The sequence below is a fragment of the Octodon degus genome, unplaced genomic scaffold (assembly GCF_000260255.1).
Source record: "Octodon degus isolate 3935 unplaced genomic scaffold, OctDeg1.0 scaffold00002, whole genome shotgun sequence".
Lineage (NCBI taxonomy): Eukaryota > Metazoa > Chordata > Mammalia > Rodentia > Octodontidae > Octodon > Octodon degus.
In genome coordinates, this window is record NW_004524578.1 from 33,036,337 (window position 1) to 33,062,082 (window position 25,746).

Here is a 25,746-nt window from a genome sequence, read left to right on the forward strand (position 1 = left end):
TAACAGATGTCACTAATAAATTTAATCTTAGAAAGTAAAACATATCTAAAATCAAAATTATAAAAGATTAATGAAAGAAATTGAGTTCACACAGAAAAGGAAAACATTCAGTATTGCAGAAACATCCATATTACCCAGAGTGATCTGTAGTCAGTACAGTTCCTTCTAAAATAACACATTCTGTATAGAACTAGGAAAAACTTTCCTAAACTTCATATAGAAACAAGCTCTGAGAGCTGGGGAGATGGCTCAATAAAATAAGCCCTTGCCTGGTAAGCATAAGGCCAGAGTTTAATCCCTGGTTCCGCAAAAAAAAAAAAAAAAAAAAAAAAAAAGCCTGATTTTTGGGCCGAGGAGATGGCTCAGTGGAATAAGCGCTTCCCAGGCCTGAGTTCAATCCCCGGTTCCGCCAAAAAAAAAAAAAAAAAAGCTCTGTGTAACACCTTTATCTTGAACAGAAAAAACGAAGCAAGAGGAAACAAAATTTCCTGATTAGAAAATCTATTACAAAACTATAATAAAATTTATGATATTGATACAAAAACAGACCATTGAAACAGAATGAAGGACCTAGAAGTAAAACACATGCATATATAGCATTTGATCTTTAAGAGGGGTCAGAAGAATGCACAAAAGAAAAAAGACACTTTGTTCAATAAGTAGTCTTAGCAAAGTTGGATATGCATGTGTAGAGGAGTGAAACTGAATCCATCCCTTAGTTATAAAAATCAATTCAGAATATAAAAACTCAGACTACCAGAAGAAAACGGGGGCAACCCGCTCAGGCCCCACTTCTGTCGCTGTCTAGGACAGGAGCTTTCTTTACCCCAGTAAATACATTCTGCTCTTAACCTCTGTTGGATCCTAAAATTCATTCTTCAGTCAGTTTTAGAGAACTCAGACTCATCCAGGTACCTTTTAGGTTGGGAGTTTCATTCCCCTGTATCACAAAATTTAAATTAAGGGTTCCTGGACCACGTGGATAAAGTACACTCAGAGTTAAGTGAGACCTGGGGGAAAAAGCATGGAGAGTGAGTATGTCTGTCTTACCCAGATGTCACACAAAGAAGTGGGAATGAAAATGAAACCAGTTTCGTGGAATTACTTTCTCTTATAAAGAGGCATTGTTAATGATTTCAGCCTAACAGACAAGCTGCTTTTTTTTTTCCAGTACCAGTTAGTATTTTATTTTTTAATAAATGTTATTGAGAAACAAATAGCAATGAGACAGTTTCAAAACAGGTTAGTAGGACAGTTTTAATAATCAATACATTGCATATTGTCTTTGTAGTATTCATAGTACTAGATGCAGACATGATATCCTGTCCATACACTATTAGTACAAATCTTTCTTCTCATTGAATTAAGAGAAAGTAGCTGTGTATCTATCCTGTTTTGTATATACAAATAGAAAATGGTCCTTCATTTATATCTCCTTTTTTTGTTTAGTTTTGTCACAGATGGATATTCCATTGTCATTTAAATATTGTAGGTATGTGAATTCAGCAAAATAATCCAACATAGTCCAGTAGTCCATAATAGTAGTGGGCTATCCATAGGACTGGCAATGTCAGAAGTTGTTGACTTGAGCCTTTTACAGCTCAGCATATTAATATGGCTTTACTTTTTATACCTCTTTTTTTTTTTTTTTTTTTTTTTGAACTGGGGATTGAATTTAGGCCCTTTTGCTTGCCAGGGAAGCACTTATTCTACTGAGCTATCTCCCTAGCCCCTATACCTCATTTTTATACTTTTCTGCCGGATGGTTAAGACCAAGAGAAAGCAAGACCTATAAACAAGAAATGTAACTTCTGTTTCTGACAAGGTCAGTCATATCCCCTCAGGATTTACCCTGAAACCCAGTACTGCAGTTTGTAGATCCTTTGTCAGTGTCAGCCATGTGGATGAGTCACGGCCATTGCTTGACCAGTTTGCTTTCTGTGATAGCCTGAGAGAATGTTTTCTCTCCATGTGACTCTCCTTAGGCAAACACTCCATCGTCAATCAATTTCCTCTGTGGCCCCATAATCTCCTTATCTTTGACAAAGGGGCCAAACATGCTTACTGGAAGAAAGATAGCCTCTTTAACAAATGGTGCTGGAAAAACTGGCTCTCTATGTGCCGAAAACTAAAACTTAACCCAGGTCTATCACTATGCACTAAGCTAAAGTCAAAGTGGATTAAAGATCTCAACATTAAAACAACACTAAATCTCCTGGAAGAGAAAGTAGGAGGAACTCTTGAAGACATAGGGGTAGACAAAGTGTTCATGAACAAAAATCAAATTACATGGTTAATACTTGAAAGAATTAACAACTGGGACCTCCTTGTATTGAGAAGTTTTTGCACGTCCAAAGAAATTACCAACAAAGTGAAAAGATAACCCACAAATTGGGGAAAAATATCTTAAACTAATATGCACTCAGATGAAGGTCATCTCTCTAGAATTTATGAAGAAGTAGAGAATGGCCCCAGAATTTAAGAGTGAATGCAGAAATGGGCATCCGAGTTTGGAAACAAGTTATAAGAGCTCTGGGCAGAGCTAATGAACTAAGAGAAGCTAGTCTCTGTGTAATTTGACTTCCTTGGCTTTGGGATACCTGCAGTTTGAGGAATCAAGTCCCCAGCACAGAGCAAACTGGTCTGAAATTTAGTTTCCTCAAGCTTCTCCCTATTTCTCAGACCCAGGAGGCAAGTCCTGTAAAGCATATCCAAATTGGTAGAGTGACTAAATGTTTCAACTTTACCTTCAATGTTTACTAAAATTCAACCTCTGTCTCCTCCCCTAACTAATCCCTGTGCTTCTCCATATGAGGATAAGTGACAGTGACTCAGGCTTTACTGCAAGAAAAGAGAGAGAAACACCATTAGGAGTTTTTCCTGTGGTCTCTCAGCATCCACCTAATGATTCCATCAACCTGTGTAATTGGATTAATGCAAGCATTAGCAAATGAACGTAGATTAAGTCTTCGTGATTGGTAAGTTTCGTGCTGAACAGTTTGTTTCAGTTGTGGTAAATTGGATCATGCCAGAAAGGATTATCAAAAAAGGAACAAAAAGAAAAATTCTTCAAGGCATTGAAGCAGACAAAGATTTAAAAAAGCATTTGCCAAATGATATATAAAAATAACCAATTGCAAACCAAAGACCACAGTAACCTGTCACCTTATATTCATTAGAATGGCCATTATCAAAATGACAAGAGACAACAAATGATGAGCAAGAATACTGAGAAAAGGGAACCTCCAGTAAGTAGGATTGTAAAATATCCAGTGCAGCCACTGTGGAAAACGGTATGGAGGTTTCTCAAAAAATTAAAATTAAGAACTGTCAACGTGATCTAGTCATACCATTTTTGGGTATATGGAATGGACTCACACTAAAGAGACATCTGAACTCCACATGGATTGTAGCACTATATACAGTAGCCAAGAATTGGAATCAATCCAAGTGTCTATCGTAATTGGATGAGGAAAATGTGCTTAAACATAGTGAAATACATTCAGCCATAAAAAAGGGTAAAATCCTGTTTTTTGCAGCATGAATAGACTAAAGATCATTAAATGAAGTGTTAGATTTATTTTTTTTTTCATTTATTTAATTTATTGAGAAACAAATATCAATGAGACAGTTTCACAGCTGATTACTGGCACATTTTCAATAATTAATACATAGCATATTGTTGTCATAGTGGTTATTCATTGTACAAGATGCAGACATCATATCCTGTCCACAAACACTATTATAACAAACCTCTCTATTCATTGAATTAAGAGAAGGAAACTATATATCTATCCTGTTTTGAGTATACAGATACAAAAGGATCGTTCATTTCTTTTTTTTTTCTTTTCTTTTTTTTCCTCTTCCACAATTTTATTGATAAACAAATAGCAATGAGACAGTTTCAAATCAAATTGGTAGGACAGTTTCAATAATTAACACATTGCATACATTCTTCCTAGTGGTTAATTGCTGTACAAGATGTGGACTTGATATCCTATTTACAAATACCATTAGAACAAATCACTCTATTCATTAACAGAATGTAACTGTATATTTATCGTAACCACTTTGAATACACAGATACAAAATGGACGTGCATCTGTATACCCTTTTTTTGTTAAGTTCCGTTATTTGAATATTATAGGTGTGTAAACTCAGCAAAATATTCTAAAAGAGTCCCATTATAGTATTGGGTCTTCCGCTTGACTGGCAGTGTCAGAAATTGTTGACCTGAGTCCCCTACAGCTCAGCATAACAGCATGGCTTTACTTACTATATTTCATTTTTATACTTTTCTGCTGGATAGTTAAGACCAACGTAAAGCAGAGGACCTATGCAGCAAGAGTTGTAGCTTTTGGGTCTGATAAGGTCAGTAAAATCCCTTCAGGATTTATCCTGAGATCCTGTAACTCAGATTATAGAACCTTTGTCAGTGTCAGCCATGTGGATGAGTCACGGTCATTGCTTGGTCAGTGTGCTCTCTGTGAAAGGCTGAGAGAATGTTTTCTCTCCATGTGACTCTCCTTAGGCACATTCTACATCATCAATCACTTTCCTCTTTGGCCCCATAATCTTCTTGATCAGAAAATTTGGGACACTGCCGAGTTACATGACGTTACAGTACAAGTTCTCATATGTCCTGAGTCTTAACTGACCTTACAATGCTAGGGCCAAAATGTTGGCTTTCCTTGCTGCCCTCCTTTTTCTGTAATTTTGGTCTGCAAACTTAAGTTGATAACCATCCAGAAGACAAACTTATTGTTATTACCATACAACTTAGGCTGTTAAGCTTAACCTCACTATCTGTCTGCATATCAAACATCTTAGGCATAATATGGAACAGGTATTTTTCATCAAGTATTGATATGTTGAACTTTAAGTCCCTATAGAATATGATAAAAAGCATTTAAAAATAAGAATATGTTTTTTAAATAGGCATAAAGAATTATATACTTCTTATGTTTACACATAAGGAAATGTTAGGTTTAGAAACACAAATACTGTATGATCTCACTCATGTGCTCTTAGAGAAATTGGGAGTAAAACAGTGGTTACCAAAGGCTGGCATGAGAAGAGAGGAAGAAGGGATAAGTGAAGGTTGATCACTGGGTACTTGTTTATAGGTAGGTGAAACAAGTTCTGGTGTTCTGTTGAACAATGGAGCAAATATATAACAGTAATGTACTGTGTTATTTTCAGAAGGCTAGAAGAAAATATTTTGGATGTTTTCCCCACAGAGAAATGATACATGCCTAAGGAAATAGTTGTTTACCCTGATACGAACGTTATATGTGTGTATGCGCGTGCACACACACACGTTATCCCATATTTTTGATGTGAAGAAGACTTAAGTTCAAGGCCAGACTATTCCATCTAGTTATTTCTTTTCCTTTTTTTTTTTTTCTTTCCTGGTGTTATTTTATCTTGAGCAGTATTTCTCATTTATTGAGCTATAGGTTTTGTTTTTGCTAGGAAATCTGGGAAGACACCTTTTGGTGTTATTTCGGTGTTTGCAGTATGAAATTGGCATTCAATAATATTCAGGAAATAGTAATATATGCATTAAATTATTCATATCAGAAATGATATTCTCTCCTAAATTCTGATAACTTAGTTGACTTATGTTGATAATACTGTAATCCAAAAGAAAATCTTGCTTACTTTGCTTCGAATCATCTACTGCCTAATACAGTTGGTATTAAGTGGTTACAAACTATCAAGTCAGAGCTTCTTATAAAAATTCTTTTTTCCAAAAATAATTCTCAGCGTTTCCCATAAATTATTTTGTGACTACAGCTTTCTGGTAGAAAAAAAAATAGCTTATGATATGTTTTTCTGTTGTACGTTTGATTAATTTTATTTTGTTTTGCTTAGACCTGTTTATCTTTTTCCACAGACGATGGCATTTAGCTGGAGCCAGCTTTATGCTGAGCTACTGGGAGTGAAGAAAGTAATGAGTGTGTTTTAAAGATATACTGCTTTCTTTATTTTTAATTAAAAGAGAAAACTAAGCTATAGAGCATTAATTAAAGAAAAAGGAAGCAATAAAAGCACACAGCCTTAGTTAAAAATCATGGTTGAATACCTCTTGTTCTTCTAAGTGTACTGTTTCTAACGTCTTATCAATTATTATTATACTCTTTAAAATAAGCTAAAAAATAAAAAGGACAAGAAAAAATTGATACATTGAAAGAAAGCATTAATGTTTAATTATTTGACCGATCTTGTATGCTTGTATCTGTTAACCTGAGCAACAGATTTGATGATAAAAAAAATAATATAACAACCATTGTTAATTTTTTGGTCTTGTGTTGAAATTCTATACTATGTGTATTGATACTGTATGTTACTTTGTTTCTAGTTTTTAAAATAAAAAACAGTTAAAAAAGCTAATCACCCTCTTAGGTGAATCCACTCCATTTATGAACAAAATTTTTTTATCCAAATTAAAAATAATCTTGAAATAAAACATTGTGAGTAAAGGGTTCTGTGAAATACTGTCCATGAAGGTGAATATCCCCAGTCTATTATGCAGTCTTGCCTTCCGTTTTTGTGCTCCTTTTCACAGTTCCAAAGTTTAGTTCTCTTTATTCTGAGTTCGTAAATAACACCCATATTCTGCCCCCAGTTTTCTCAGAGCTTCCCATTTAACATGTGTAATTATTTCTCTTGAACTGTTACTCATGAGATTGCGCACTAAAAATACTGCATGTAGCAAGAACCTTCTGTTATCGCACATAAGATGCTATTTCAGATTTTCAGAGGAGATAAATGAATGTTTAACCTTGCTTACCCTGAAAAAGTAATTTTCTACAACAGAATGGTCAAATGGAATACTGTTCCACCAAGTTTAGAAACGTCAGCTGAGCAAAGTACAGCTTTTTTACTTTTACAAGAATGTTTTGATGTTGCTGCCTTGATTTCTCATCAGTGAGTCTAAGTAAATGTATTTATCTCTTGTTAATGATTCATTGTTGCTGAGAAATGCTACATGAAAAGGCTGTATTTAAGTACATCTTTAATTCGTAGATATTTTCTAGTTTTATTTTTAAATCAGTATATAATTTTTGTAGTATGTTTCACTGTTACTTGCATGACGTGCATATTTCCCTCACAACCCAACTTTTAAAACAATACTAAATTTAGAGATCTTTTTTCCACAAAGAACTGAAGCATTTTCCTCTGGATATTATGTAAATAGTAATTTTAGGGATGAGATAATAAGAGATTAGTCTATTTTATGGGAACTAGGGTAAGGAGAATTAGTAACCCTCAACCTCTACTCTTAACAGTTAATATAGTACTGTGGTGGGAAGGGAACTGGACAAGCTCTCAAAAGTTCTTATCTTTTAGCTAAGCACATGCCTTCTCTCCCTGGGTCAGTTTTCTTTTGTAAGAAGAAAATTTTAACTCATTTTTAGCATTTACAGATTTCTCACTGTTAGTACCTAAAAGGATAACTAAAGATTTCCTAATTCCCACTTGTTCTAATCATTCAGTATGAGTATCTGGGCAATTTTGAATCAAAACACTATTTGAGGGCCAGGGAGAGATGGCTCAGTAGAATAAGTGCTTGCCTGGCAAGTGCAAGGACCTGAGTTTAATCCCTGTTTCCAGGGGGAAAAAAAAAACAGTGTTTGAGCTAGGATGTTTTGTTGCCTTCAAAATTCTACATATAGTTAATTTAGTAGTGCCTGAGTAGTATAGTAATCGTGAATTTTATTTTAAATCTCTGTGAAATTTAACAAATTTCTCTCTGAGCAATTGCTATCTGTGCAATCTAACTTTACTTTAAAAATCTGTATCCTAAGGAGTAGTTACTGAAAACAAAATTAAACTACAGAGAATAGGGCCGACCATCTAGCTCAGCGGATTAAAGTGCCTGCTTAGGCAGACACAGAGCGCTGAGGCAGCGATTGAGACTGGGCATGTGGCATGCGCCTGTAATCCCAGCTCTTGAGAGGCTGAACACAGGTGGATCATTATGAGTCAGATCTACGTAGTGAGTCCCTGTAGACCCTGTATTAAAAATACAAAAAATAAAATGAAAATTACAGAGAGTCATCTGTTTTTAGAGTATGTAGTATAAAACAGAAATTAATATTGGCTTATTTTTTCCTCAGACCTTCAAGATATAACATATTCTGATTGGTGTGAACAGACTATCCACCATCCCTTAGAAGTGGTTCCCTCTAAGTTTTCAGGGATTTCTGGTTGCAGTGATGGTGTATCTCAAGAAGGCTCAGCTAGCAGTACCAAAAGCACAGAATTGTTACTAGGTGAGTTTTTAAAATTCTGTTCCAAGCATTATTAATAAAATTACAGTTACTTGGCTTTGCTTTTCATGAATATTATAAAATTGTTTCAAAAATTATGGCAAGTTTTTGTGAAGCAGTGTAGCAGACTTTTAAATATTGAGCCTGTGTGTGACACATGTACATTGAGGTCTTTGCTTTTATTTAAATTTTGATCTCATGATTGACAGATCATATGTAGTTGATTACAATTTTAGATGTTTAAAGTTTAAAAACAAAGTCATGACTTGTAATCATTTTACATTGTGATAAAGACTAACTTCATATTGGAATCTTCCTTTCAGGTGTTAAAACAATTCCAGATGACACACCAATGTGCCGTATACTCCTTCGCAAAGAAGTTCTAAGATTAGTCATTAATTTGAGTAGTTCAGTTTCAACTAAATGTCATGAAACTGGACTTTTAACGTGAGTACACTTTGTACATGAATGTTGTTTCACTTTTTAAGTGAGAAAAAAAAACTTGAAATACTTGAAAAGTTAGATGAACATCAGTAGTTCTAAACTGCTTTGTGTAACTGTTGAGACTGGATTTTTCTTGCATTGGTATAAATCACATGGCAGCAAGTTGAGTACAAAAGGAAGTTTGAGAATCCACATATCTTTTTTAAGCCACATATTATAAGAGAGTGGCAAAAATGCAAACAACACCATTTTTAAGTTTTTAGTTGGAAGAAATTTAGTCTTAAATTATATATTTAGGTCAGTATATTGGGTACTTATTTTTAAGTGAACTAATAGATATTTTGAAATTTTTCAACTTTACTTTCTGGTATGATAATTATTGATGGCCGTAGCCCATCCACAAAAACAAAACAAACTCTTTTTAGTGGTCCTCAGAACTTTTTTAAAGGTAAAGAAGCCCTAAGACTAAAAAGCTTAAGAAATGTAGGCTTTCTTAAAATGAATGATAATTTCTTGATTAATTTTTCCTTTTCTCTTAATTGAAAGTGGCAGAATATTTATTGGATTTTTAATCACAGCGGCATGAAAAGAAATTCAGGGGGGCCAGCGAGATATCCCAGCAGACTAAGCACCTGCTTGGGCAAGTGTGTGGACCAGGGTTAGATCCCCAGTCCAGCGTACCATGCCAGCCCTGCCCCTGGGAAGCACTGAGCTGGCAGCCAAGTCTGGGTGTGGTGGTGCATGCCTATAATTCCAGCACCAGGGAGGCTGAAAACAGGAGGCTCACTATGAGTTGGAGCTGCATAGTAAAACCCTGTACCAAATACATAAATGAGGAAAAAAAAAGAAATTCACCTGGACTCTAAGCATTTTTTACTGCTAAATATTGTTACTCACTTTAATGTAGTTGGGTCCCAAAAGAAATACAGCTCATTGTCTCTGTGGGACTTTTCTTTTTAAAAGACTATACAGGCACCAAATCCCACTGCAGATCTCTAGGCTGAGAGCAATAGAAGGGGACCTTTACCTGTGTATACCTTACATTCTGAGGTGCTCTTTTAGTTAAAAACCAAGTTGAAGTGTCAAGATAGATAGCCTAGCCAAAGTATTAACTTCAATCTAACAACAACAAAAAAAATTCTGTTACAAACCTTGATTTTAAAGATACTTGAGTTCTCCTACTCTGATAAATTATGTATTTCTGATGCTAATGAAAAAATATTTTCTGTCAAGAGACATTTGAACAGGTGCAGGGACCGGGGTTCAGTATGGCTTGCTGTGTTGGTCCTGCCCCTGGGGCACGCTGAGAGGGAGATTGAGACTGGGCATGGTGGCATGCTAATCCTAGCACTTGGGAGACTGAAAACAGGAGGATCACTACAAGTCCAATCTGTGTAGTGAGACCCTGGAGACCCTATACTAAATACATGAAAAAGAAAAAAAGGTTGTTTCTGAGTTTTGGTAATCTTTAAAAAAATACCTAAAACTCAGATATCTTATCTTGGTGTGAGAGAGGAATGCAATGTATGTTCTTAAGCATCACCCCTTAGCATCTAAGCAATACCCAAGAAAAAAACTGTTCTGAAAAAGTTATACTTTGGAGGAAAAATACATAGAATATGATTGCAGTTTTTATTACATTTTTTTTCATTTTAGAATTAAAGAGAAATATCCTCAAACATTTGATGACATATGCCTTTACTCTGAGGTTTCTCATTTGCTGTCACACTGCACATTTAGACTTCCATGTCGGAGGTTCATACAAGAATTATTTCAAGATGTACAGTTTTTACAAGTAAGTTAAGATTTGTCATATGCAAAATTTGTCTCTCAAGAATAATTGTTTGAATATATACAGTTTGCTGTGTTTATATGTCATTAAGGATTTACTACTTCTTTCCTAGATGCATGAAGAAGCAGAGGCTGTGTTGGCAGTACCACCAAAGCAATCCATAGTTGATACATCTGCTGAATCCTGACCTCATATTTATGATGTATATAGATATACATTATATATTCATACTTGTCGATTTTCTAAAAGCCTCAGAAAATACTGACTGACTGGGCAGCAAAGACAGGAGTATCTTCTGTACACTGTTCCAGCAATTATTGGTACAAGAACAGTGGGAACTGCTGACATCCCTAACCAAAACAGCTTCCTTCTCTCCCCGTTGAACCCTTTGAAGGGTTTCTATTTCATTACAATTTTAAGAGTTTCATTTACCATCGAATGCAAGAGCCAAGCACTGAATCCCTACATAGGTTTTCTATTTTTTCATTTTAAAAGCATAGTAACAGTGGAACAATAATAGTAAATGTGGAAGCATCCTTCACACCATTTTTTATTTTTTATTTTTTTAGGGTCAATAAATGCCTTGTTTGTTAACTAAGAAACCAAGAATTCATGTCTCTAAGGCTGCATCCTGTTACCACAATGGGGTGTACTGTAACTGCTGGTATTAGAGAGGAACTTTGACCCTTCCATGTTTTCTTAATGTTTGTAACACTACTTCTGAAGTGGGTAACCTCAAAGCAAAAAAAAGAGCCTCAACAACCCAGGACTTATAAATTATTTTTATTGGACTATTCATAAAGTTTCTTGTTTTCCATCTTTTCAGTTTTGTTGCAATGTGTTCTTATAGGCTGTTCGAACCAATTAAGGTTTTTCACTACGGTTGCTGAAAATCATTTGTTTGATTAAAAATATTTGCCATTCATACAGTTGCCCATTTATAGTATTTCCAGTGGACTTCCGTACTCATCAGCTTCTCATATCATCATTTTTAAACAGGAACATGAGCAAGCACTATTATTTTTACACCCAAAGCAAAGCATTAAAAATATTTTGAATCTCCTGAGGAAAACAAGTTTTCCTGAATTTTATACATTCCATGGGAAAAGAAGAGCCATATTTCGTTTAAAAAAAAATCATTGATGAAACTTGCTATTAAGATTAGAAATTGTAGTGAAAAGCCTTAAGTACTACATTTTAAGGTGGTAATTTAATTTTTGTATCAGTGTTCTTTTTTTTGCACAAACTAAATGAATGCAGTGATTGGTGAGTTTAAGAGTACAATAATTGCCTTTATCATATTTGTGAAGTTGATGAGGGCAAGATGTTGTCTCATTTGTGTGTATGTATTTGGAAATCTTGACAGGAATCAAATATATATGCAAATTTGTATATTAAAAATAGCACGGCCATCATCATTAGAATGCTTGTAAGTCAAAGGGTTATCTTTTTTGCAATCTCTGTGTAAATGGAAATTAAAAAAATCCAGCTGGACTGATTACCCTTTTTAATTTCATTTCTGTAGACCATTTCTACAATTACAAATCAGCGTTGACAGTCATAGACTATTGGTTCATGTTATATTTTTTCATGTTGCAGATCCTTTTTGTAATGGATTTGTTCTTTGAAATCTCTGTAAAAAACCCTGTGAACTAGAAAATGTAACTCACAAAGATGCTTTTTTTTAACTGGCACTGAAAGTTCCCATTTGGGATGAAGCCTTTCATCTCACTTCCTGCCACCTCTTTGACTGCACTTCAGTGAATTGTTCTTATGTGCACTGTGTAGCAACTTACATTGCAACAAAGCAGATAAGGGCTGTAAGCTGCTGCTTATGTTAAGAAGGGGTCTTCAGATTTTCTCTCATAAGATTCAAAGAAGGTAAAACAAATAATTTTTTAATTTACCACTGAACCCAAGTGTTTATTTAAATGTTAACAGTGCTTCTAAGAATATTGCTTATCACTTTGCTCTTTGGTCTTGGATAATTATAGCTGCCTTTCCAGAGCACCAAATGTCAAAAATACTAGACCAAATAGTTGTTAAAACCTTCAAAGGAAGTAACAAAGTAATCTTACTAGTAATAGGATTAACATATTTTAGACATTCATTTTAAACACTACCTCAGTCAATATACAGTATAAAATCTGTGGTTTAATCCCTGAAAAGTTAACAGAAATTAACCTTTTGTCACATACATGTACACACTGATCTTCATCCTGTGCCCTGCCTAAGTTACCCATCCTGAAATTGTCTGTTACTGTTCACCTGAACAGGTGTTTTTTTTTCTCTGTTAATTTGAAAGACATGTATGTGTATGTCAGCATACCTGCTTATAGCACTTACTTTGGAAAGACATTCAGCTTTGTGATTTTCAGTATACTACCAAAAAATGTCTACAGTTAAATTTATAGTGCTATTGGGCTTACTCATGGTTTTATTGGCAGGTCTAATACGAGTACTTGTTTGTATAAAAGTAGACTTATGAAAAATACTGCAGTGCCAAGTGATTAACTTAGGTCTTTAAAAATACTAAATTATGCAGAACAGGTTAGGAATGGTGTCAGTGGTAATAGAAATAATCGAGAAAAATAACTTAAATAATAGATACTACCAAGAATGTAGAATACCAAAATAATGTTAATATTCTATAGTTTTTCAAGATTTTAGAATTAATCTTAGTCCATATAAATTTGTACTATTGGTAATTATTGAATAATTTGCAGGAATTTAATCTGTTATGATGGTTATAAACTGTGAATTTCTAATTGTAAATTGTCATTTCTAATTGAATTTTTAAAGAATGAATGTCAGCTTCCTGTACTAAGTAAACATCAGTAAATAGGGAAATTAGAAGTGTATTATTCATAATTAAATATACTCTAAAGTTTCTTACACTTTTATTTCTCATTTGTTCTTAGGCATATTGGAGGGGGGAGTGTGTGCTCCCTAGTTAAAATTTTTCTAATAAAGATTAGCAACATAAGGACATTGTGTAAGACAGCGACATTGAAAGAAGCTTTTTGGAAGTATTATAAAGTATACCAGTCCTTTAGAAACAGTAGCTTTATGGGTTTTCAACTCTTTGTTGTGTAGAGATTAAAATAATTAAAGGTAAAATTTTCAGGTTATGTTAATAATGGCAAAATGTTCAACAGTAAGATGTCAGTGCTTATTTAGATTTATCTACTGCTATTTATATAAAATTTCTTTCATTCCATTCAGATGATGCCTTTTATCCCTTTATTAAAGCACAGATCATTAAGCAATAAAAACCAAATTGTCTGTTTTTCAAATTATAGCTTCAGTTAATTTTGCGTGGTAAGAGTGAGGTGCTAATTTTGTGAGAACTTTTAAAAGTACTTTGGGAAATGTTCTTTGGAAGTAAGGATTTTTCCCCCCTTTACTCCTATGCTTCTAGTTTTGTCTCAGATTCATGATCCCTTAAACGGAAGAAAAAAAGAAAAGGTAGAATTAATTGGGAGATTTATAAAAAGACTGTTTGGAATGAATGAACATTGAGATTTTTCAGAATATAAACTGGGAAAGGTCGCTTTGCTTTGTATTTACAAAATAATACATTGTTACCATCTTTAACTTCACAAGTGTCACTACAGGGAGAGTTTCATTAGAAAGCCAGCCATTGAGATTAATAGCAGTGCTTATCAATAAATGCTGAAATCTGTGATTCATCTAGGATCATTCCTCTCTCCCTCCTCCCTTTTTAGTTCCAGGTTTCCAGGGTAGTGTTCGTTCATACAAGGTTTATATGTAAGACTGAACAGAATGTGGATATTTCCCCCTTTGGAGTATTTTTGTATTGTACGTGGTAACTACACCACAGCATGCAAAAATTGCACATTTCATTTGACATTCTTTATAAAATACTTAATTTGAAAAATATAACGTATGCCAAAAGTAAGCATATCTTACACTGTTGCCACTTAACTAGGTTGATTTAGCACAAAATGCAGTCTTAGGGTGGAGAGGGGAGTGAAAAACATTTTATAGATGATTGTTGAAAAAAATGTTCCATTACTGACCTGTCAGAAACCCTAAAGATGCATTAGAAAACAGATGATGTAAGTTAGTTTTGAAGAGTGGTAAGAGGCTGTGAAAAAAAATCTCAAGACTTTATGCTCTCTAACCACATGATTTTTTTTTTTTTTAATTTAGTAATACGCTGCTACATATTTGGAGGTTCTGGTGTTTGTAGGTCACTGAACACATTGAAATTGGATTTATATTGTATAACTGTAACATAGAAAGAAAAAGTATTTATATATTTTCCGTAAGAATATTTCATTGAGTTGTGTATAATTTAAATAAGATTTGTCTCAAAATGGTTTTGCTCACCTTGATTTTTTTGTTGTTGTTGTGGTTTTCTTGTTTTTGTATAATGTGTACAGTTATGTCAAGGGCATTAAAAGCCTCCTGAAGCATAATCTTATCAAAGGGATACGTTGTTAATAAAATTTACTTAAAATTCTTAAATTTGTGATGATGGTATTTTATTTAAAAATTTAAAACAATCTGGTCTTATGGCCTTGATTTTAAATCATATATTCCTGATGCTGATACATGTGATTCCCAGCAAAAGTGGGTTTTAGGTACCATGTACCAGGATCATTCAGTAACAGTGACTCTTCAAAATATTTTAAAAGTTACACTGTACCTTCTTAAACATTCTTTCTAATTTAATCAAAACTCTAGTTAAAATCTCAAGTCATTGTTAAGGATTGGAAAATGGAAATAGCTTTATGTAGAACAGCTGTGAATTTTCGAGGCACTAATATATAAATGATGATATGAAAATGGTTTTTTGGGAAAAGAATGTACTATCTTTTATAAAGTGGCCTGAATCAGTGATGGCAAACCTTTTGGACCCACTGTGACATGCATGCCATAGAGTCCTCCCCCCCCCCCCCCCCCCCCGCATTAGGTTAATCTTGGCCATCTAGTGGCAAAAGAAGTATACCACAGGCAAAATTACCAATTCTAGAGACTGTTAACAGTTAGAAAAATATGGTTAAAAAAAAGTCTTAGATTTATCTCAGATACATTGGTCTTTATACACTTACTTATGTGTGTCATTTTCCCCATGAACTTGCACTGTAGTCAGAAATGTAATTTCCCCCAAATAAACTAGCACACATACTTAATATTGTCATCATTCAGCTGATTTTTTGAGAAAGTCATAACTATCCTTAAGTGTTTTTAAAATTCTAGCATATAAAACACTCAAATTATTGCTGAGTATTATGTAAAAGCTTTGTTCTTATTTTCTCTTAGGAAACTAAACTACATATGCTTAGTCTTTCAACTTAAATTTATATGGTTGTTTTGCTATAGAACCTTTTTTAAAAAAAAAACTTTGAGATGGCTGGCCTTGAGCTCACTTTGTAGTCCAGGCTTGTCTCAAACTTGCAATAATCCTCTTGCCCCAGACTCCAAACTCCTGAGATTACAGACGTGTCCCCACCCCCACACCTGGCTGCCAGTTCTGTGGACTTTCATTATCTCTCTTGTAGGTGTTAAAAGTACTTCATGCAGACTGTTTCACAGTTTTTCTAAAGTCTTTGAGATGAAGACAGCTTATTTTTCAACAGAGCTCTTGGAAACAATATTAGCTAAATCTAATTCAACTTGATTGTAATTAATATGGATTGGGTGTTCAAATGTCAGCAAGTGTTCTCTAGGTCTGACTGTTGTGTAAAAAGTCCCTGCTTCTAGCCTGTCCCTTTGCACAGATTTTTCTGCAGACTGATGTAATAAGTCATGAATGTCCAGTCTGCTATCTAAATACAATGATAGTTTCAAGGGATTACTACTAATTGGGTCTTCATTATAATTTTTTACAGGTAATAAGTGTTACAAACAGGTACAGTTCATTTAGAGAAATATTTACAGATGAAATATTTCTTTCCAAATACTGTAAGGTTGGGTGTGAATGGGACTGAAACAGTTAAGTGGTAGCTGTCAAGGCTGATGAGGCAATATAATTTCATTAAACTATTCTACTTTTGTGTGTATTTAAAACGCTTCAGTGTTTTCAACCTCATACTTCTGATGCGTTTCAAAGTTTCTGAGTGACACTTCTAAATGCTATGATAACGTATTGAAAACAAGTTTCAGATGCCATTGTACTTGTTATTACAAACATTGGAGAAAAATGTTTATAGCTGCAACTAAAAGGCACAGTAAGCACAAAGTTGTATATCTAAAGCATTTCCTATTAATGTATTACTCTATTTCAAAAGGATTTTATGTGATTTAGGTCAGAATTGTCAAAGTTTGTGAATCTGAATGCCTGGGAACTGAGTACAGCTTAAACAGAGCAGTATTGGATTTTAGGTCCTCTGCCCAGGAGCCAAATTAGAAAGTCTGGAGTGTACCTAGGAATTTACATTTTAAGTGCATAGGTGATTTAGTGCCTATAATAAGTAATTGCTAGATTTAATTGAAATAGATACACAATGTGAAAGTGAAATTTTTAATTGAGGATTACTGCAACAGTGAAAACGTAAAGGTTTGTGGATTAAACTGTCTATATGAAAACGTACAAAACAATATCATTAACATTTCTTTGTACAAATTTCAAATAAAAATACAAAAGAAGCAGTAGTGGGCTGGGTTATAGGTAAGGAAAAGGCTGAAAATCTTGAACAGAACAACACTGGTTTGTATAGGTTTATGTTGAAGCCACTTGTGATATGGATACTTTCATTGTGTCAACATTTAGTAGCACAGCAAAGGGTTTACATAGGCATTTCCACTACCTTGACAGCAGCCAACAATACAAACGGAGGTCCCTTATGTGTTTGTTTAGACAGGACAGACATTAAGGATTAACTGACCAAAAGAGAAAGGGACTACCAGGTATGTACGAGATGCACTGCATCCCCCGTCATCAGTGTCCATGAGGTGTTGATCACAACCTGCAGGTACCAACACATGTGGATGCTCATGACCCTTATACAGAACAGTATCATACGTAATTTGTGTGTATCCTCTTCATACACTTTGTCATCTTAACATCTAATACCTTGTAAATGCCATCTCAATGTTACATTGTTGTTGGATAGTAACAAAACATTCCATACTGTTAGCACAGATCCATCTTGTCTGAATGCTCTCTGTCTTGGTCTGGTTGGTTGGATGTCCAGACCCAGACTGCAACCCAGATCACGAGAGCCAGCTGCAGACCAGGTGCTCCAGACCTCACAGAATTTCCCACTCCTTAGAGCTTCTTACAGTTTAAGTTACATTCAACAATAAGGTTTTGTTTTATTTTCATGTAAAAGATAATGAGAATTTTCTTGACCCAAACAATCTATTACAGAACCCAAAAGAAAGTTAAGTCAAAATAGGTCATTTATATTACATGTATGTAGTTCTTTAAAAAATCCATAAAATGTGAATGGTTCCTCTGATTTTTTTTTTCTCCCCTATTCTGAGGTAGTCAAAAGTGAGGGAGGAAAATGATGTCTATTGAACAGGAGTGCTTTGCCAATCCTTTCAGTGTAGTAAGCTACATAGAACTGCAAAGATCTGATTCAAACATCTCACCTTTTAGGTTAGGTCTGTGCACTCCACAGACCTGATTTGACTGATCAGTGAATTACAAGTTCTCACTATGCCAAGGCAAGTCTAAAATCAAGTTTAGTGTCAAGCATCTATTAAGTTCTTCATATGCAATAAGTTCACATTTATGCTCTAGTCAATGACTGGCCTTTACCAAAACCTATAATCCAATTGCTTTACCGTTAACATATTAAACATGAGGATAAATTTTAATGGAGTTATTTTCTCACTAAAAACTGAGCTGAGAAGACAGCTATGCTGTACAGTCAGGGTCTGTGGAGTGAGTGGTTAATGCCTGTTTCAGAAACCTACTGTGATAAAAGATGAACCTAGAACAAACAACACTGGCCAGCACGTTCCATGATTCTCCCATTTCTGAAGCCTGCAAGGGAGAGTGATAAGTGCCATAGCTTCTGGCCTTTATTCTAGCCAAACCCTATTGGTCTTAATTGTGCAGTGATAGTTTGCTAGGATAAGGCCCAGGACATATGATACTTAGAGCCTTGGTTGGCCAGCAGTTTAGCCTGTAGACTTGGATTATGCTGATTAATGGTAGTGTTCACCTTGACCTAAAACGGTTCCAAAGAGGCTGCCATTTCACTAGGGACAGGTGACGCAAGGTGTGAGGGGACTGCCATTTGCATTTTATACTCAGAGCAGAGTACTGGTTCTGGTGGATCTATCAGAAGAGTGTCCTTGTCTCCTGACATGGGAGAAGCCAACTGGGACACATAATTCAAACTAATTTCTCCAGCTGGGATTTCTTCTTGGGAATTTGTGTGTGTGTTTTCTACGTTATCAGGTGAGGCCAGCATCCCCAGCTGATTTGGCAGGGCTGTAGAGGGTACTGGGATGTGGGCAAAGGAATCAGAGTCACAAGCTGATGCATTATAGGTGAAATTCTCAAAAGAGATACAGGGTGCAGGGCCAGAGAAATCCTCTGCTGGCAATAGGTAAAGGTTGGCGGGCTTGGGGGAGTCACTTTCTGTGAACAGCTTCTCAGTGCCTGGGAACTGTGCCTTGGTCCCTTCTGATTTGTGTATAACTTCAATAGCATCTGGAATGCAGTCTTTGACATTCATTATTGTTAAGTGTGTGTTCTCCTGGAAAGAAACAAAAATTAAGTAGATACAAGTGTGTGCATGCAGCAAAATGCTAAGTATGCAAAGTGCACTTGAAGCTTTCAGTTTCATTCACATTTCTTTTTTACCACAAGTTAACTTAGTGCTGACACTGAAAAGCAGACAGAAGAAATCAGAGCTCCAATCACCTATTTCTTCTCCTCCCCCACCAGCTCCTTTTTTTCCTTGGGTGTTGGAATTGAACCCTGAGTCTCATGGATGCTAGAAGCCATCCAGCACTGAGCTACACTTAGCTCTTCCATCACCTACTTCATAGCTATAGAAGCAGAGGTGCCAAATTATTGAAAATAGATTTATTATGTGATCTAAGAGAAGACTTAGGAATGACTCATACAGTACAGACCTGGATCAGTCCTTAATAGGTATACGGTGTGGATACAGTGTCTCCACATTTACCTTGGACTTTATTAATGACAGGATGCTGCTCTTGTAAGGATCAGGAATGTCAGGATAACACTTCTCCTTCACCCTAGGAAACAGTGAAATTGAGAGTGTATTTCACAGTTTAATGGAGTCACTGAAAATGAGAATCTTGGGGTCAGACTTCTGCTTCTAATCCTTGCTGTCCCTTACTGAGCAAGTTTCTTATCTCTTCCATGCTGTAATGTATTTGTTGGCTAACTGGAAAGAACTGCAGTACTTGCAGTGTTGTTACCAGGATTAAGTGGGTTCATTCCATAGAAAGCATTCCTAACACCACTAAGCACATAGTGATATGAAAATACAAGTTATGGCTATTGAACAACATTTGAAAACTGCTTTAAATGCTTATTTTCTCAAGTATTATCACAGAAATCAGAATCATAAAACAAACTATGTATTCTTACCTGGGGTTCTTGTGTCCTTTTCCTTTTTAGCACTTCCTATTATTTAATGCCATTTCTATCTCAGTAAACACCTTCAGAATTTTTTGTCTCTCTCCTTGGCTAAAGCACTCCTTGCACACTTACCACTGGCTCTTCCAGTAGCACATGACCGCAGTGAGCAAAACACACAGCGTCACAGGCAGTATGATCTGCATCAGCATGTAGGCTGAAGGAAAAAGGAAGATCTTTAAGCATTAGTTCTACCTCCACAAGAATAACAATAAATTTAGGAGTGAGAATAATTTTTCATGTTTATTAGCCTCCACCTATCTATGCAAGCTTCAACGTGAGTTTGGCCTGGGGGAGAAGAGTTGTATGTGTGCGCTTAGCAAAGTGAAAGGGACATAGGAGCGAAGGAGAGGTCAGGGAAGAAAAGAGCAAAAAGTCCTGATGAGAACAAAACCTAAGGCCACATTTCTCCTGTGAATTTCCTGGAAGTGTTTTGATTGGGAAAAACTCACAGCGTCCATCTGGGGTCGTGACCTTCATGAAAGTTGTATTGGGGCCCTCGCCAGCACTTGTGTAGGAGGAGACAGAAAACTCATAAAAGGATTCAGGTTGCAGATTCTTCACAAGGAACGTCTTTTGCTTTGGGTCGCTGATGTCATGTTTACAACATGTCGATTTATCTGAGATGATTTTTAAATTTCAAAAGAAAATAAGAATTATTAAGTGTTAGTAATTTTGTGAGAGAATGGTACACTAATACCCTTGATGCCATATCACTATCAACATTTTTTTTTTTTCTTTTTGGTGGAAGCTGGGGTTGAACTCAGGCCCTTGAGCTTGCCAGGGAAGCACTTATTCTACTGAGCCATCTCCCGGGCCCAAAGATTAAGTTAGGGAAATCTTTGTTGTTGTTGTTGTTGTTGTTGTGCCACTATCAACATTTTTAAACCAACCAAAGTCAAATAATTTTACCACCCAGGAGTCCCTGGACACAATAAGAAAAAAGTCCACTAAAGAAGGGACGTTAAGCCTGAGGTGACTTCACACTGTAATCCCAGCAGTCTGGGAAGCTGAGGCAAGATGATCACAAGTCCCAGCCCAGTCTTTGCAACTGACTTAAGCAAGACTTTGTCTCAAAATAACTAAAATACTTTGGTAATGTAGCTCAGTATGAAGGCCATGAGTTCAATCTTTATAACAACAACAAAAATCAAGGAAAAGAGAGAAGGAAGAAAGAGAAAAGAAAAGAAAGAAAAAGGATGCTGGGGACACAGCAGACAAATCTTCCAGAAAATGTCAGGGCTTGGAAGAGACTTAAATTATGTTATAGGGCTAGGGGTGTAGTTCAGTAGTAAAATACTGGCTTAGCATGCACTACAACACAACAACAACAAAAAATAGTAAGAACAATTAAAGCCAAGGGAAAACAAAGGCAAAAAAGGTTCCATAAACAGACATTTTAAAGATCAGACTTCCCGGTCCCAATTATCTTGTAAGTAAGTTAAAATCCCCCTCATCCCACAAATTTCTCAGCATCTCATTGTCTGAGATCCTTCTGATCATTAAGCTCCATGAGAAGGGCAATGGCAGCCTTCTTGATACTTTTGAATAATAAGATCTTGAAAATATCTACAAATCTGATGCCACCTCACCTGGCAGACCCACCCTTACGGAATCTGGATGGCACTGTGTGGTGTTTGACTTCAAACAGACGTAGTACCCTTGTATGAAACCACTCTGGGACTCAGTGTCATAGGCCTTCCAACTCAGAGCAAAGGAGTGGGATGTCAAGTTCCTCACGACCACTTGAGGGCTGTCCGAAGGAGCTAGGAGAGGAAATCGAGGCGGGAAAACATCAGGATCTGGAAACCATGTCAGAAAATTCCCGGATACTGAAAGCACAACCCCAGCCAGCTCTGAAGGCTGTGGAAACTTATGCCAGGCTAGGGAGTTTTACTAGGAGGACTTGGGCCTTCATCGAGTTTGTGAAAGTTACAGAAAAGTAGAACCATCTTTTTGTTTAGGCCTTGACCTTCACAGATGAGGAAACAGCTACCCAGAGTGGCCCAGTAACTTGCACAGGATCACTCGATTCTGGGCATGAATTCTAAATAATGTTGGGGGGAAAATTCAGCCACAAAGATGTACTGAGATGAAGATGAATGGGAGAAAGAGGCAGGGTTATGTTGCAAAAGGAGAGGAAGCATTTTTGAAGATTCTAATTCCCAGATGGAGGCAATGCAGTTATCCAAATGCCACTGAAAAAAATCTGGAAACATCTATTCTGAAGCCTTCCCTGGCTCTGTTTCCCCTCTCACACACTTCTGTGTGCCTGTTCTGTGCCCGTGGACACAGAAGCAGCATGTCTGCTGCCTGTTTGAGAGCAGCTGGAAGCAGGATCAGCTCCCTGAGGAACCGGCTCTGAGAGTTGTTCTGCAGCGTGTGCAGCTCGCGGCCCTGCGTGCAGCCTGCAGCTGCAAGACCTTCATGCGGGAAGTGTGGAAGGGCAGGCAGCCCCGCAGGGCTGGTGCAATGATGACTGTGGCTTATGGGGACAACTGTATGACACATCTGGGAAGTCTTAAAAACTATAAACAAGCTGAGGTGGTGGCGCACGCCTGTAATCCCAGCAGCTGAGGCAGGAAGACCGGAGGACCGTTGGGAGTTCTTGGCCAGCCTGGGCTAAAAAGTGAACTCAAGGCCAGCCTGAATCACACCGTGAGACACTGTCTCAAAAAAGACAAAAATACTGCTTAGACGGGCGCAGGGGCCGTGGTCTGATCCGCCGCCTGCCATGCTGGCCCTTAGTCGCACGCTGAGCCTGCTACTGAGACTGGGTGTGGTGACGCCTCTAATCCCAGCGTTTGGGAGGCTGAAAACAGGAGGATCACTATGAGTCCATTCTGTGTAGTGAGACCCTGTAGTTCCTGTACTAAAATACATGAAAAAGACAAAAATAAATAAATAACAAGCTATAAGCAAAATGAAAAAGTTCAAAATTTTTGACACAAATAGTACACTTCTAGGACCTCATTTAAAAACAACACTATAAATAAGGAAGGACTTAAGTAAAACAAAGAGGATTCAGTGAGGAAGAAAGGAGAGAAACTTTTACTTGAAAATAAATTTTATAGTTCACAAGTGAAAATCACTGTAATAATTCTAAATTGTCCCACAGGTGACTTGACACAATGGGGCAATTTTCAGTAGGAAAATGACATTAAATAAGTAATATTTAGTGACATGAATCAAAAAAGTAGCTTGTAAAGTGTGTATAATAAGATCCCATTTTTATAGAAACAGGGAATACTAGGATACACCTAAAATAGTAACTCTGGATTCTTGCCTTTGGGTGTTAAAATTAGCAATGATTTTTACCTTCTCCTTTTATATAACATTTTATAAATTGCCTTTAATGAAAATGTTATACATTTGCATGACTGGAAAGTAAGTTTTAAAACTCACTCATGAATGAAAACCTCCTAAGCCCCAAACTACAGTTCTATGGATGGTTCCAAACAAGTCTGTACACAGGGACATTAAATGCTTCAAACTTACCCAGTTCCTGAGTATATCCTGTTTTTCTCTCTACTAAGTAAGCAGTCTTTTCTGCAGATAGCTCATAAATTCTGAAGTTGTATCGGATCCCTGGTCTAAAAGCATCTAGAGGAAAAAACAGATTTTCAGTAACAGAATAATAATCTCTTTAACTCGGAAAAGAGACTGAAAATCTGTGTTACTGTAAATATTTTTCAGTTTCTTGCTTTTTTCTCCACACTCCCTCCTTCTGCTAAGCCTTCGCATGCTTCGTGCCGAGCTATTTCATCCCGTGGTGCTGTCTCCAACAGGTCTGTTCTGTGTAGCACTGCCCCCCCGACTGCTCTCCAAGGTGCCCTTAACACACACAAAACCGGGCACACAACTGGTCCAAACACCGAAGGCCATTTTAAACCATCCGGTGACTTCAATCTCTGTAGTCACTTGCTTTTCTTTTCACAGTAAAACCCAGGGTCTTGAACAGTTTGCTTCTACTTCCTCTCTTCTTTCCAATTCAGCATCTGTGCAATGTTGCCTGTGAGCCCTCCCAGCCTCTGAAAAATGGCAAAAGCTCTTGGGACTCAGGACCTTCTCACATCTTTCTAGTAGATGGTGCCACCACCTCTAACCCCTCTGCCCCCTTGCTTAAACCACAAACTCAAACTCAAGGCTCTTTGACTTCCTAATTAGCAATCTTCAAGTGAGAAATCCAGTATAGGAAGTGAAAGTTTAAAAATTCTACAAGTTTACTACCATTGGAGGACTTTTTGACCAAATTCCACCAACTCTTACGTCACAAACAGCTCTCCTAGACACGCACTTCTCTGCTTTTGTAAAACCTGTCTGGATAACTGTTCTAGCGTCCTTAGAGGCACAAGCTCATCAGAGTCACAAAAGCGTATGCAAATCTTGTATCTCCAGCTTGCCAAACTGCACTTAAAGTTCAAATCTTAGGATGCATTTTTGTGAAATGGGAACTCCTAGATTCCAGGCTGGATTTGCCATTTCAAAATTACTGGTTTAGCAAGTGTCTTTGAGGAGGACAAGCCATCCTGGTGGGAGCTGCTGAAAGTGACTACAGTGGGGAGACGTCATGGGAGTTTTTACCTGAACTGATGATGGCACTTGTGGTATTGGGACCTACATGCTTCCACTGCAAATCACAGTGCAGGCTCTGCGGATGCGCACACCAGTCTACGACGTATCTCGTCATGTTACCAGATCGAGGTTTCCAAGATATAAAGAATCCATCTTCAGTGCCATTAATTCTTTCTTCTTCAACCTCTTCTGCACAGAAATAAAGAGAGGAATGCTGCTGATTTAATTCATTGTAACCTTTTAAAAATGTCTGAAGAGGAGAATAACATACATATGCAGAATATCTGCTGTAGTTTGAATCTAAAATATCCTTGAGACCAACCGATAAAGACCTGGTTCTGAAGCTTTATGAAGTGGGGCCCAGATAGAGGAAGTTAGGTCATGGGGGCTGTGCCTTTTAGAGAACCTTCCTCTTCTTCTTTGTTTCCTGGGGCTTGGGTGAGTACTTGAGCTCCAACATGCTCTCTTTCCCCACCATGATGTGCTGCCTCACCACAGCTGACCATGGACTGAACCTCTGAAACCATGATCCAGGATAAACATTTCCTGCTTATAAGTTTGCCTTAGGTATTTTGTCACAGTCACAGAACACTAACTAAAAGCACATCTGACAGCTAGGAGCTGAGACTTGGGTGTAGACTTCCACCTCTGCTTCATCCTGGACTCTAGAGACCCAGCCAGATTCTGAACCTCAGAACAGGAGTCAATAAACTATTATCAACAGGACAATTTTAGCTCTGAGGTTTGTTTTCACTGACCCTTGAATAAAGAAGGATTTTGTAAAAATAAATAAACCAACAAAGGAGAGTGTAGGATATATAACCAAGACTATATGCCCTTCAAAGTTCTTTACCAAGAGAGTTGCTCTTTCTTGACCTGAAACTGTGGTGGTCCCAGATCTGTTTTCAAAACCTGTCTTTTTTAAAAAGTGCATTTAATACAGGGTCTACAGGGTCTCACTACACCGGTCCTACTCCTAGTGATCCTTGTGTTTTCAGCCTCCCAAGTGCTGGGATTACAAGTGTGCACAACCACACCCAGTCTCAATCTCATCT

General features: G+C 36.8%; 2 protein-coding genes across 10 annotated transcripts in view; one reads left to right on the forward strand and one right to left on the reverse strand.

The window, feature by feature from the left end:
* Nucleotides 1-15,009, forward strand: part of Rictor (RPTOR independent companion of MTOR complex 2) — a 158,605-nt gene extending 143,596 nt beyond the window's left edge. For 4 of the 7 annotated variants that reach the window (XM_023711875.1, XM_023711876.1, XM_023711878.1 and 1 more), the window contains 4 exons: nt 8,127-8,282; nt 8,603-8,726; nt 10,380-10,518; nt 10,628-11,203. In XM_023711875.1, coding sequence (XP_023567643.1) covers nt 8,127-8,282; nt 8,603-8,726; nt 10,380-10,518; nt 10,628-10,702 — 494 coding nt within the window. In that variant the 3' untranslated portion in view covers nt 10,703-11,203. Of the gene's footprint in view, nt 1-8,126; nt 8,283-8,602; nt 8,727-10,379; nt 10,519-10,627 lie in introns of all 7 variants that reach the window. The other 3 variants (XM_004623425.2, XM_004623426.2, XM_023711877.1) reach the window with 2 other exon arrangements.
* A 1,985-nt stretch (nt 15,010-16,994) lies between these two features.
* Nucleotides 16,995-25,746, reverse strand: part of Osmr (oncostatin M receptor) — a 69,094-nt gene continuing 60,342 nt past the window's right edge. For 2 of the 3 annotated variants that reach the window (XM_023711879.1, XM_023711881.1), the window contains exons 12-18: nt 24,701-24,880; nt 23,615-23,719; nt 21,709-21,882; nt 20,569-20,736; nt 20,192-20,273; nt 19,638-19,710; nt 16,995-19,202 (exon numbers count right to left, since the gene is read on the reverse strand). In XM_023711879.1, the coding sequence (XP_023567647.1) occupies nt 18,669-19,202; nt 19,638-19,710; nt 20,192-20,273; nt 20,569-20,736; nt 21,709-21,882; nt 23,615-23,719; nt 24,701-24,880 (1,316 nt within the window). In that variant the 3' untranslated portion in view covers nt 16,995-18,668. The remainder of the gene's footprint in view (nt 19,203-19,637; nt 19,711-20,191; nt 20,274-20,568; nt 20,737-21,708; nt 21,883-23,614; nt 23,720-24,700; nt 24,881-25,746) is intronic. The other variant, XM_023711884.1, reaches the window with a different exon arrangement.